This window comes from Trachemys scripta, chromosome 6 (genome assembly GCF_013100865.1).
Source record: "Trachemys scripta elegans isolate TJP31775 chromosome 6, CAS_Tse_1.0, whole genome shotgun sequence".
NCBI classification, from domain to species: Eukaryota; Metazoa; Chordata; order Testudines; family Emydidae; genus Trachemys; species Trachemys scripta.
Window position 1 is genome coordinate 32815791 of NC_048303.1, and position 12785 is coordinate 32828575.

At 42.7% G+C, this 12785-nt stretch overlaps 1 protein-coding gene across 3 annotated transcripts in view; it reads left to right on the forward strand.

Moving 5' to 3' along the window:
- Positions 1–252: 252 nt before the first annotated feature.
- The window catches only part of SETD9 (SET domain containing 9), an 18384-nt gene continuing 5851 nt past the window's right edge, over positions 253–12785 (forward strand). The window contains exons 1-5 of one of the 3 annotated variants that reach the window (XM_034774347.1): positions 253–621; positions 5022–5386; positions 6646–6769; positions 7914–8041; positions 9230–9335. In XM_034774347.1, the coding sequence (XP_034630238.1) occupies positions 536–621; positions 5022–5386; positions 6646–6769; positions 7914–8041; positions 9230–9335 (809 nt within the window). In that variant the 5' untranslated portion in view covers positions 253–535. The remainder of the gene's footprint in view (positions 622–5021; positions 5387–6645; positions 6770–7913; positions 8042–9229; positions 9336–12785) is intronic. The other 2 variants (XM_034774349.1, XM_034774348.1) reach the window with 2 other exon arrangements.

Below are 12785 nucleotides of genomic sequence, written 5' to 3' on the forward strand. Positions count from 1 at the left end.
GTGCTGGTTCCACGCACAAGCTAGCAGGCAGCCAAATCTTTACCCAGCCGTAACAGTTGGGTCAAGTAACGTAGGGATAGGAAGGAACGGTTAATGCATGTGTCCGATTAAACTCCGACCAGAGTCATTCCAACCAATCGAACTCCCTCATGCAAATAAACAGTACAGCAAAGGTGGGGGGTTGGCTGCGCTACCGCTGACGTCATCAGGGGCTCCACTAAAGTTACCTGAGCCGACCGGGGCTATAAGTAACTATAGACTCAGCGCGGCTCCCAACTACAGTCTATGACTTTAGTTACGCCTGCGCACAAGGCTGCCCGCCTGGGGAACTCCGGGGAGAGTCTGGCGGCTCCCCCTCCCCGATCGGGGGAGGAAGCGTGGCCTGGGCGCTGCGGGACCCACCCGCCGCACTGGGAGCCGGGGCTGCGGCTGGACGCCAGCGGGGGCTGTGCGCGGGGCTGCCGCGAGAGCTCGCTGGGGACGTGACTCCTGCGGGACGCCAGGGAAAGGGGCGGCCCTTCCCGGCGGGGCCGCCATGCTGCGAGCCCTGCTGCGGCGCTGGGCGTCCTACAGGTACCGCTTCGTGCCCTGGATCGCGCTGCACCTCCGCCACAAGCGCAGGTGAGGGGGCCGGGGGCCCGCACTCCCCAGCCAGGCCCAGCGCCCCGCGAGTGAGGGGGGAGTTTGTCCCCGGGAAGCCGCCTGCAGTGGAAACAAACCGGCCCTGGGCTGCAGAGCGCGCGACCCAAACGCAGCGGTTCTGCTAGAGGGCCCTTAATCCTCTCGGCTGCTGCTGACCGCCACCTGATCCCATCAGATCCCATTCCCAGCCCGGGCTGTGGGGAGGTAAACGCGGGGATCGGCTTCTCTCTTGCCTCCCCCAAATCCACATCATACAAGTGCGGCTCGGCTCTGAGTTTATGCCTCAGGTATTTGCAGATCCAGTCTGGTTTGTCATCCCAGCAAATGTGGTATCTGCCCAAGAATGGTTTCATTGCTTCTAGGCAGCGTCGCCAATAATAAGCAGGGGGACAAGGCAATAGGAACTCAGTTCCTACGTCACTGCGGGCGTCAGCATCGGAGATTCCAGCTCCCCCTCCTGTAGCTTTCTTAGGGCATGGCTACACTTGCAGATGTAGAGCGCTTTGAGTTAAACCCGCCTTCGTAGAGCGCAGTAGGGAAAGCGCTGCAGTCTGTCCACACTGACAGCTACCAGCACACTGGCGTGGCCACATTAGCAGCTCTTGCAATGGCCACAGAGAGCAGTGCATTGTGGTAGCTATCCCAGCATGCAAGTGGCTGCAATGTGCTTTTCAAATGGGGGGGGGTGGAGTGTGACAGGGAGTGTGTTGTGTGTATGTGGGAGAGAGAGTGGGTTTTGGAGGGGCTGAGAGCATGTCAGTATGCTGTCTTGTAAGTTCAGACAGTAGCAGACCCCCCCGCAGACCCCGCCTCTCTCTCTCTCTCTCTCTCTCTCACATGCAGAGCATTCCACAGTAATGGTTGCTTTGTCTCGGAGCAGATAAGCATGCAGGCTTGTCAAATGGAGCTGTCAAAGGGCATATCCAAAACAATGACAAGAGTGGCCACTTGACTTAAGGGGATTATGGGACGTTTCTGGAGGCTGATCAGAGCACAGTAATGCAACACCTTGTTCACACTGACTCTGGGGCGCTCCAGTGGGGACGCATCAAACGTTATTCTACTCACTGAGGTAGAGTACCAGCAGCGCTGTAGCCGCGGAGTCAGAGGGCTCTACGTGCCTTGCCAGTGTGAACGGGTAGTGAGCTAGTGCGCCCCAGGATCCTTTAATGCGCTGTAACTCGCAAGTGTAGCCAAGCCCTTAGTTCTGCAGCGGTGACAGGAATAAAACGTAGTAAGAATATATTTTACTCTGTAACATATAAACCTGAATACACAGAGGCTGAAATCCTGCCCCCATTGAAAACAGTGGCAAAATTTCCTTTGATTTTAATAGGAGCAAGATTTCACACACAGAGCAGGACGCTTAACTAGTAAGTTTCTTTTTCCATATTAGCTTTTCAGGGTAGAGCTGCGTTTTAAGGACTATACAAGATCCAAGTCTTGATGCCTGCCCGATGATCCAAATGGAAGCTTAGAGTAACATTTTCAAAAGTATCTAAGTGATTTAGGACCTCGTCTCCTTTTCAATGCGACTTAGGTTCTTAAGTGCCCAAATCCATTTTTTAAAATGAGATTTGGCCTTCAAAGTCACTTAGGTGGTTTTGAAAAGTTTCTTGTCTTAATTTTTTATATAGTGAGCGTGACATGATTTTACTGATGGCTAAATTATCTGTCCCCTGATCCATATGTTCAGTGCACTAAAAAGTTATTTTCTTTTTTCCTTCTGTCTGCTTGATCACATTGTTTATTACCAATATTGCCACATGCTATTTACCTCAGTCTGCTGCTCTGAGATCTTACATCTTACCCTCTTCTCCCAGTGTCCCCTACACATTTTAAAAATCAAGGAATATACTTTCAAAGAGGTACAGCATCAAACTGTGGAATAGTCTTCCAAGGGAAGTGGTAGCTTTGTTTGAGCAATTAAATCTAGAGTGAAGAAAGCATTTGAGAATGTACAGTAGGGAACAATTCTGCAATGGCGGGAGTTTGGATTAGATGATCAAATAGGTCTTCTAATTTTTGTAATGAACAACAGAAGCCCTGGAGTGAATACAACATTAAATTGATTATCTGATGGAACTAATAAGTATCTCAAGCCAAGTTCTTGTCATTTAATGATCTCAGCAGAGCTCTTCTAATGAATCACATCATTACAATCATTCCTGGGCTGTCTATTATTGCAGTGGTTTTCAAAGTGCGGGTTGCGACCCAGTACTGGGTCGCGGAATGGAAGGCACTGGGTTGCGGCGGCTCTGGTCAGCACCACCAACCGGGACGTTAAAAGTCCTGTCCGCAATGCTGCCCAGTTAAGGCAGGCTAGCCCCTACCTGTTCTGGCACTGCTCTGCGCCCCAGAAGTGGCCAGCAGCAGGTCTGGTTCCTAGGCGAGGGGGCCACGGGGCTCCACGTCCTGCCCCCGCCCCAAACCCTGGCTCAACACTCCCATTGACCCCCTCCCGCAACGCAACCCCGAGCCCCGTCCCACACCCAGAACCCCTCATTCCTGCCGCAGCCCTCACCCCCACCCCCCAAACCTCTGCCCCAGCCCTGAGTCCCTCTCAAACCCCTCATCCCCAGCTCCATTGAGTCAGGGGCATCAACAATTTTCTTCAACTGGGTTGCGAGAAAAAAAGTTTGAAAACCACTATATTATTGTATGCTTGTATACTTATGCAGGATGTCTTAACTTAGCAGAAAATGTAGCTTTATAACAATGTCTTACTGATCTTACCATATTACAGAATCCAATTCTGAATAAAGTCGAAAACTAGAAGTGTAAGATTGTAGATTCTAATCTTGCTATTCTCACACCTTTGTAAAAGAAAAGTCAAAAAGTAACTACGAAATCAAGAGTTTTTGTGTCATCAATTTTAAGTGTTCAACCTAGTAGCTGAAAAAGTTTGGAAATTGTTGTTCTTGGGTTTTATTTATGCTCTAAAATTCTTTCTTAACAGCCATTTCAGGTGGGACTAGATGAGAATGAGACATCAAAAATTTTCAGAAGTGTCCAAGTGACTTAGACAGGTAAGTCCCATTTTCAAAAGTGACTTAGGCACCTAAGGTGAGATTCACAAGGTGGACTTTAGTGTCCTCTGCCACTTTAGGCTCCTAAATCCAAAATTTAGATCCTCAGAAACACCCTCAGCCGTGGCCTAACCCTGTAGGCACTGAAGTTTCCATGGTTTTTTGTGACAAAGGGCTTATCTGGTTTAGACACCTGACTCGAGGAGAAGGTTCATGGCTGTGAATCCCGAGTTGAGAGAGGAGCCTCCCTTTAGCCCAGAGTTAGGCTATGTCTACGCAGGCAATTGAACAACAAAACTTTTGTCTTTCAGAGGTGTTAACCTCCCCACCTCCAAAAGACAAAAGTTTTGCCGCAACAAGTGCCAGTGTGAACAGCGTTTTGTCGGCAGAAGAGCCAACCAACAGCGGCTACACTGCGCGACTTGTAGCGACACGGCTGTGGCGACACAGCCATGTTGCTAAAAGCTGTGTAGTATGGACATAACGGTAGACATCTAACTCCTTTTGAGGGGCTGGCCGTAGGCCATACCTCTCCCCATAGTTTTTCTTACTGGCTCGTTTGGGTGGCTCCCCATTTAGCACAGTGGTTTCTGTTAATTCCTTCTTAGGTGCCTACCTGTCCCCATGCATTGTATAGGGAGCCCGGTCACCTCGCTCAGGGCTATGAATCCCACTTGGCAGCGGGGGCCACTAGGTACTGCAAATGCTCAGCCTAAGTCCTTCTTTTGAATATCACCCTTAGGAACCTAACTTTCTCACTGACTTTCAGTGAGATTAAGGCTCCTAAGCACCTATGTCTCTTTAGAAAATGGGACTTAGGCTCCTTTGTAATTCAGGTATTTTTGGAAATTTTAACCATCGTTTGCATCAAAATTTAAACCAGTCTTTTTAACAATGCTATAACCAATGCACAAAAGTAGCCAGATGAGTAATATTTCTTTTTAAATTCTACAAGATCAATCGGGCCTCTTTTTTTAATAGTAAAATTACTTTATATTAACTAATTGAATGTTGTTCTAAGAAATATATATTAGAGCCTCACTAATCAGCACACTGTTTAATCTGCATAGCAACTGTTACTTTCTTCACCACTTAGCACAGGTATAATGAGCAATGTATTGTAATGAGGTATCATTAAGATTCAAAGCTTGCATCGGCCATCGGCCTGCATTTTCAAAAATGCATGTACAATTCAAGGTTGCATATGCATGAAAGAATATCCTTTTGTATTGCTTGTTTCAGCCATGTAACGTAAAAGCAATCAAGTGCTTTTTGTTGCCATACAATTTCTAACTGTCAGTTCTTATAGGAAAACTTGATGCCAGAATATTTTTTTCTCTTCTGCCACAGGACCATCCGATACGTACCAGAAAAGTCCAAAGACAAAATTATCTCTGATGAAGATGTCCTTGAAACACTGCTGAAAATCTTTAAAGCTCTGTTCGTAAATAACTTTAGTAGACAAATGGACTTCCTTGCCTTACTTCCAGAAGTTAAATCCGAATATCTGAAATTACTGACTATTCAGTATAAGAGATCAAAAACAACTGGTTACAACCATCAAAGTCAAAATATCTTTAATCCGGAAGAAGTTCTGTTTAATACATTAGGGTTCAGTATTACTCGAGATCGGAGTTCACTGATTTCTGCTGGAACAGGAGTCTTTGTTACCAAAGGTTTTGTGCCAAAAGGGGCCGTTGTATCTATGTATCCTGGTAATGAAACACTTTTTGTCATTTTTCCAAATAAGTTAAACATGATTTCTAACTACGTGGGTACTGATTGCATGACTGAATTGGTATCTCAATTTTAACTTTTTTAGCATTTTAACTTTGATACCTTGCCAAAAATCACAGGTTAATATTTGTAAAGGTTTTTCCACGTGTAAACCGATTTGGAGAGCTTTTGGTGACAAGAAAAAAAGATATTTCATGTTCCGAGTACCCAAGATCTGGTTTGAATTGGTAGAAAATTTGTCCCTGATTTCTGTAAGCACTAATGCACATGAGTAATTTTATGCATGTGAGCAATCCCATGTAATTCAATGAACCAGCTCATGTTCATAAAGTTGTTCATATGCATAAGTGTTTGCAGGATTGAGTCTATTAATCTCTCTATCGCTATCAGTGGGCAATATAGAAAATTTTCACAGCACAAAGATTTATAAAATTAAGAATGAAAGTAGAATGTACAAGACCAGAATAGGAAAAATGGGACTTCTTACTTTGCTCCGACTCCTTGTCTCTTGGAGTGTCATTAGCTTACTTTGCTTAACAACATTTTTAATTCTGTTAGCACTTCAGAGCCAGTACAGCTGTCTGAGAGCAAGCTGAATTCTGTTCTGCTGTGAACATCAACACAATCACCAGTTAAATTCTTAATGCAGAATATTTATTGTGATTGGTGATGTAAGAGGCAGAAATCGATAATCAAACCCCAGGATGAGTTTGAGTTGGCAGTTAGGAACATCAGCCTAAATTTTCATCTCTTATTGGGACCATTTGTGCTTCTCTGATGGTAGAATCTGGACTTAGCTGGGTAGCTGAGAATTACCCTGCTGTAGTTGAGTTCTCACCTAGTATAAAGTGGTATAGCCAGTTCTGTAGCCAACTGCTCCCCCCAGTGGAGATACAGGGAAGGGGAGCAGGGCAGAGTGGAGTATGCATGGGCTACACCTATTCTGTGTCTCAGTTGGTTTATGGTCCTGACCTAGAGAGACGATAGAGCACTTCTAAGCTCTAAGATGGTAGCACAGATGTACCATGAGAGGGCAACTGCTGGACTGGGGAAACATCAGACCAGTGCAGTTCTGTCCTTTCAAAATTATTAATAGCAGTTTATAAACTGAGGAAAGAATAATCTTATCCCTCTGCCACCTTTGGCCTCTGTCTGGGAGGCTGGATCATGACTACTAACCCCATTTTGACACTTTTATTTATTGCCTTCTAAAATATCCATGTCTGTCTTACAACAGGTACAGTATATCAAAAGTATGAGCCCATCTTTTTCCAGTCCATTGGCAATCCATTTATTTTTAGATGCATAGATGGTGTACTTATTGATGGGAATGATAAAGGAATATCAAAAGCGGTGTACAGGTAAGCAATCAAAAGAAATAGGAGAACAAAAATCAGTTCCCGTATTGAAAGGTATTATAGTTATCTAATCACATTGTTATCTGAAACCAAAAGTATTTGGATTTATCTGACTTACCAAATAAAATAAGTATCATGTATTGTAATATAAGTTGCAGTGCAGTCAGTCTGTTCTCTTGTAATGAGGCTGGAAGCTATTGGCTGTTATATATTAATATCACGTCGTGTGTCAGTCTGCACATTTGTCCAGACCCACTTTGCTGAAAACTGATGCTTAAATAGCTGTGATTTTTTTATAAGGAAAATATGCTTAAATATAGGTCTGATTCCGTATAAAGTTGTAAAAGTATATTTTCAGGTTTCTAATTAAATCTGATTGAGGGAAAGAAAAGAAAATCTTTCCATATCACGGAGCATGAACTCTGTGGTACCAAGGGGCATATTATCTAGCCCTAACTTGCCTTTAAAAAGCATCGAATAAAGCTGGACTGCAGAAGAGTAAGTCTGTACTTGGAGTAGCCTAGGGGCTAACATGCACTTTACCAAATTTTAGTTTCCAGGGAAATTCAATTTACAGCAACATCTGTGCAGAATGTAAACGTCACACATCCAAAATAGAATTAACAATAACGACCAGGAAACAACCTGAAAGGACAGTCCCCTTGTATCTAGTTTGGGTTCTGGGAACAAGACTGAGGCTTACCTTGTAGTGGCCCTTCTCCACGCAGCCCAAAAGGGAAATTAAATGTAATGATATTTCTTTAAAGATGGTGTGTTTGGGGGTATTTTTTGCTTATTGTAAGAATACCCTCTTTTCAGCTTCTCCGGTAGATTCTGTTTTATTTAGTCCTTGGGGTTTTGATAGAAACCATATATTCCAAAGCTGGAAGGGACCTCTGTGATAATCTAGTTTGACTTCCTGCATAACACAGCTATATTGTTTAATATTCTCTTTTTAAAGGATCAGCCTCTTTTGAATAATCTATTGTCTGAATGCCGATTTTATACTCTAATGAATCAGTCAAATGCTGTTGGGGAAATGTAACCTAAGTTAACTTGTGTGTATTTCCAGAAGTTGAAATAATGGTCAAAAGAAACATCAAGAAAATAAACCTATATTTCTAGTTAATATTGTGACTCCTTTCAGATCATGCAGCAAGAGGGATCAACTTGGTCCTTTTCAAATGAGTGACATCACTTGGCTCACACCTGCTGTGCAAAATCCACTGGCAATAGGGCAGTATGTTAACAACTGTTCACACAGTAAGTTGGAAGGTAGAGTTCCTAGTCTCCAAGCTGACTTTAAATGTGGAAATGACTTTTGTTGGGGGTGGAGCACTGTAATTGATAAAGAATGGTACTCCATCCAGCAGTGACCTTTTCAAAGAGGCCCAAACACACTTGGTGTAGCAGAGGTTCTCAGGCTGAAATTTCCAATCATTAATGGGAATTGGGTATCCAAATCTGCAAGGGCAGCTTTGAAAATCTAATGTTTGTAGGGTCTGCTAATGCCTAGTGGTCCTGTCCTGCTAGTCTGCAGAATTCAACATTTTGAAAACAAAAGCAGTAAACTTGGACTGTAGGGGAAAGGAAATCCATGACTGGTCCCTCTTATGAAGTGGTCCACAGAATGGAATAGTTGGAGAACCTCTTATTGCATAATGTTGTTATTACGTAATTTGTCTGAAAATTAATTTGGCAATCCCAATGCATGGTAAACATTTTTGAATGAAAGCTTTTTTACATCACATTTCACTTCCTGACTATAAAAGGGTTTTTTGATTAAGGAAGTCTCAAATCTATATGCAACAGATGAGTCCAGCAACCTCTTTGTTAATTAATATGACTACACTGTGGGATACAGAGAGTGGGGCAACTTACCCTAATGCCCTTCCTCAATACAAAATATATAACTGGATCGCTCATGGGATTGGTTGTGAGATAGGAAGTGTTTCATGGTCCCCACAGACTCTGCCTGTGAAATGAGTGGGGATCTCAGTGCATTGCCCAGGAATAGGTATCCACATCATAAATAAACCACTACACAAGTGCCACCAATGTAGGCATCCTGACCAGAGAGGCTAAGGCGTGAATGGTCCTAAAGATAGAACTAGGTATTGATGCTGTAAGCTCCATTCTGAACTATGCAAGCTGGGCACCCTGGTGGTCCAATGGATAACAAGAACTGCTATTTAGTTAAATTAGGCTGAACTTGACCCCTGCTCAGGGGGCCAACGCAAGGCCTACGCACTACTTAAGGTCTCAAAATAGGGTTTAAATGGAGCTTATGCGGTGCATAGGTCTTGTGCTGGCTCTCACCACAGGGGTGGATTTCACTCATAATGAGCACAGCTAGTACTTTTTTCAGAAGAATACTTTGCATTTACATATATAAACTGCATACCAATTTCAGTCCTGTATAAGAATTTCTTTTTTCCCCCTTCTCCCTCCACCTCCCCCCAGACAAGGCAGCCAACGTCTGTTATCAGGAGTTTGATGTGCCTGAATATTTTCCAGTAGAACTGAAACAGTATCTTCCAAACATCACCTACAGCCATGACATGCCTATGTAAGTACACGTATGTTTTCATAGCATTCAAAAAGCCAAATTAGTCAGTGAACAAAGTTCATCCCTGCTGAGGTGAGCTACACAAAAACACAGCCCTGTTAAGAAAGAGTTAGCATTTATAAGGGAACCTCTTTTATACCTGCACTTATCAGCGTAGCTCTGGGGATGAATTTTGTTTAGCTACTACTAGAGCTGCCAAGGAACAATTTGTGAATTCCACTGAAACAATAGTTATATTTTTGATTGTATTGTAGACAATCACGGGAGCGCCTTTAACTTTAATTCAAATGTAAATTTAAAATTTGGGCAATATTCCTTATCAGATTATATCCCTTTTAAAGTAGGTGATATTTAGTTAGCATCATCCTCTTAATATCCCTCTCTTCCAATTCACTCGAGATAAGAGTCCAAGCGGATGAGTTTACTAGAGGAAATCCACAATATCTTTATATTCAGGCAGATGCAATTTGAAACTACTAGAGTTACAAACTCTGGCAAAATAAAGACTGTGATAGAAAGGGCAATTGATCTGTAGCTGAATAGTCACAAAATCCTGGCTATGAACTGAGATCTTGTAAATTTATTCTTTACAAAGAATCTGGAAACATTCATTTTTTTGAAATCTGAGAGAATTCACAGCAGGCTGAAAACCTGAACAGATTCCAGCATCAATTCTGGTTTTGAATGCAGTTAGGTGCTAATCTGGTCAAGTGGCTCAAGTGCTTCTTGATTTTAGAGACTGGAGAACCTATCACCTTCTTCAGACTTAAATATATTCTTGAATTTAAAGTTGTAGGTGGATCAGCTAAAACTTTTCATGGGGTTCTGGAGCTATTTCAGAATGCTGGTTTTTGTGGGGAGAGAGTGGTTGGCAATATCACGGAAGAGACTTATCACTAATCTCAGACAAAAGACTTAGTTAAGGCAAAATTAAAGCTGAGAATATGTATCAGTAATTTAAGGGTAAATAAAGACTGTAGTTGAATTTCTTGGCTTTTTGTCCCCAAAGTTAAGAACCTACAAGAAACCCAAATATTTGACAAGTGTGGAAATTCACCATAAACAGACCCAACCTACCTTACATTAACCTGCTTAGGGCTCATCTACAGTTGGAAATTACAGCAGAGATTTGACTGCCCAATTCCTATTAATTTTAAATCCAGATTCCTTCTGTGACTTTTAAAATCTCATCCTATATCATAGACTTTAAGGTCAGAAAGGACCATAATGATCATCTAGTCTGACCTCCTGCACAACACAGGCCACAGAATCTCACCCACCCACTCCTGTATCAAACCCTTAACCTATGTCTGAGCTATTGAAGTCCTCAAATCGTGGTTTAAAGACTTCAAGGTGCAGAGAATTCTCCAGCAAGTGACCCCTGCCCCACACTGCAGAGGAAGACTAAAAAAACCCAGGGCCTCTGCCAATCTACCCTGGAGGAAAATTCCTTCCTGACCCCAAATATGGTGATCAGCTAAACCCTGAGCATGTGGGCAAGACTCACCAGCCAGACACCCAGGAAAGAATTCTCTGTAGTAACTCAGATACCACCCCATCACCGGCCATTAGGCATATTTACCGCTAATAGTCAAAGATCAATTAATTGCCAAAATTAGGCTATCCCATCATACCATCCCCTCCATAAACTTATCAAGCTTAGTCTTGAAGCCAGATATGTCTTTTGCCCCCACTGCTCCCCTTGGAAGGCTGTTCCAGAACTTCACTCCTCTGATGGTTAGAAACCTTCGTCTAATTTCAAGTCTAACCTTCCTGATGGCAGTTTATATCCATTTGTTCTTGTGTCCACATTGGTACTGAGCTTAAATAATTCCTCTCCCTCCCTGGTATTTATCCCTCTGATATATTTATAGAGAGCAGTCCTATCTCCCCTCAGCCTTCTTTTGGTTAGGCTAAAGAAGCCGAGCTCTTTGAGTCTCCTTTCATAAGACAGGTTTTCCATTCCTTGGATCATCCTAGTCGCCCTTCTCTGTACCTGTTCCAGTTTAATTCATCCTTCTTAAACATGGGAGACCAGAACTGCACACAGTATTCCAGATGAGGTCTCACCAGTGCCTTGTATAACGGTACTAATATCTCCTTATCTCTACTGGAAATACCTCGCCTGATGCATCCCAAGACCGCATTAGCTTTTTTCCAGCCATGTCACATTGGTGACTCATAGTCCTCCTGTGATCAACCAATACTCCGAGATCCTTCTCCTCCTCCTCTGTTACTTCTAAATGATGACTCTCCAGCTTATAACAAAAATTCTTGTTATTAATTCCTAAATGCATGACCTTGCACTTTTCACTATTAAATTTCATCCTATTACTATTACTCCAGTTTACAAGGTCATCCAGATCTTCCTGTATGATATCCCGGTCCTTCTCTGTATTGGCAATACCTCCCAGTTTCGTGTCATCCGCAAACTTTATTTGCACATTTTGTGGCAAGGTCAGTAATAAAAAGACTAAATAAGATTGGTCCCAAAACCGATCCCTGAGAAACTCCACTAGTAACCTCCATCTAGCCTAACAGTTCACCTTTCAGTATGACCGGTTGTAGTCTCGCCTTTAACCATTTCATTATCCACCTTTCAGTTTTCATATTGATCCCCATCTTTTCCAATTTAGCTAATAATTCCCCATGTGGAACCGTATCAAATGCCTTACTGAAATCGAGGTAAATTAGATCCACTGCGTTTCCTTTGTTTAAAAGATCTGTTACCTTCTCAAAGAAGAAGATCAGGTTGGTTTGGCACGATCTACCTTTTGTAAAACCATGTTGTATTTTGTCCCAATTAGCATTGACCTCACTGTCAACTACTTTCTCCTTCAAAATTCTTTCCAAGACCTTGCATACTATAGATGTCAAATTAACAGGCCTGTAGTTAATTTTTTTCCTTTCTTAAAAATAGGGACTATGTTAGCACTTATCCAGTCATACGGTACAACCCCTGAGTTTACAGATTCATTAAAAATTCTTGATAATGGGCTTGGAATTTCATGTGCCAGTTCCTTTAATATTCTTGGATGAAAATTATCTGCCCCCCCACCTATTTAGTCCCATTAAGCTGTTCGAGTTTGGCTTCTACCTTGGATGTGGTAATATCTACCTCCATATCCTCATTCCCATTTGTCATCCTACCATTATTCCTAATATTCTCATTAAAGACTGAGGCAAAGTATTTGTTTAGATATTGGGCCATGCCTAGATTATCCTTAACCTCCACTCCATTCTCAGTGTTTAGCGGTCCCACTTCTTTCTTTGTTTTCTTATTTATATGGCTATAGAATCTTTTATTATTGGTTTTAATTCCCTTTGCAAGGTCTAACTCTACATGGCATTTGGCCTTTCTCATTTTATCCCTACGTGTTCTGACCTCAATAAGGTAGGTTTCCTTGCTGACCCCTCCCATCTTCCACTCCTTGTAGGCTTTCTGCTTTT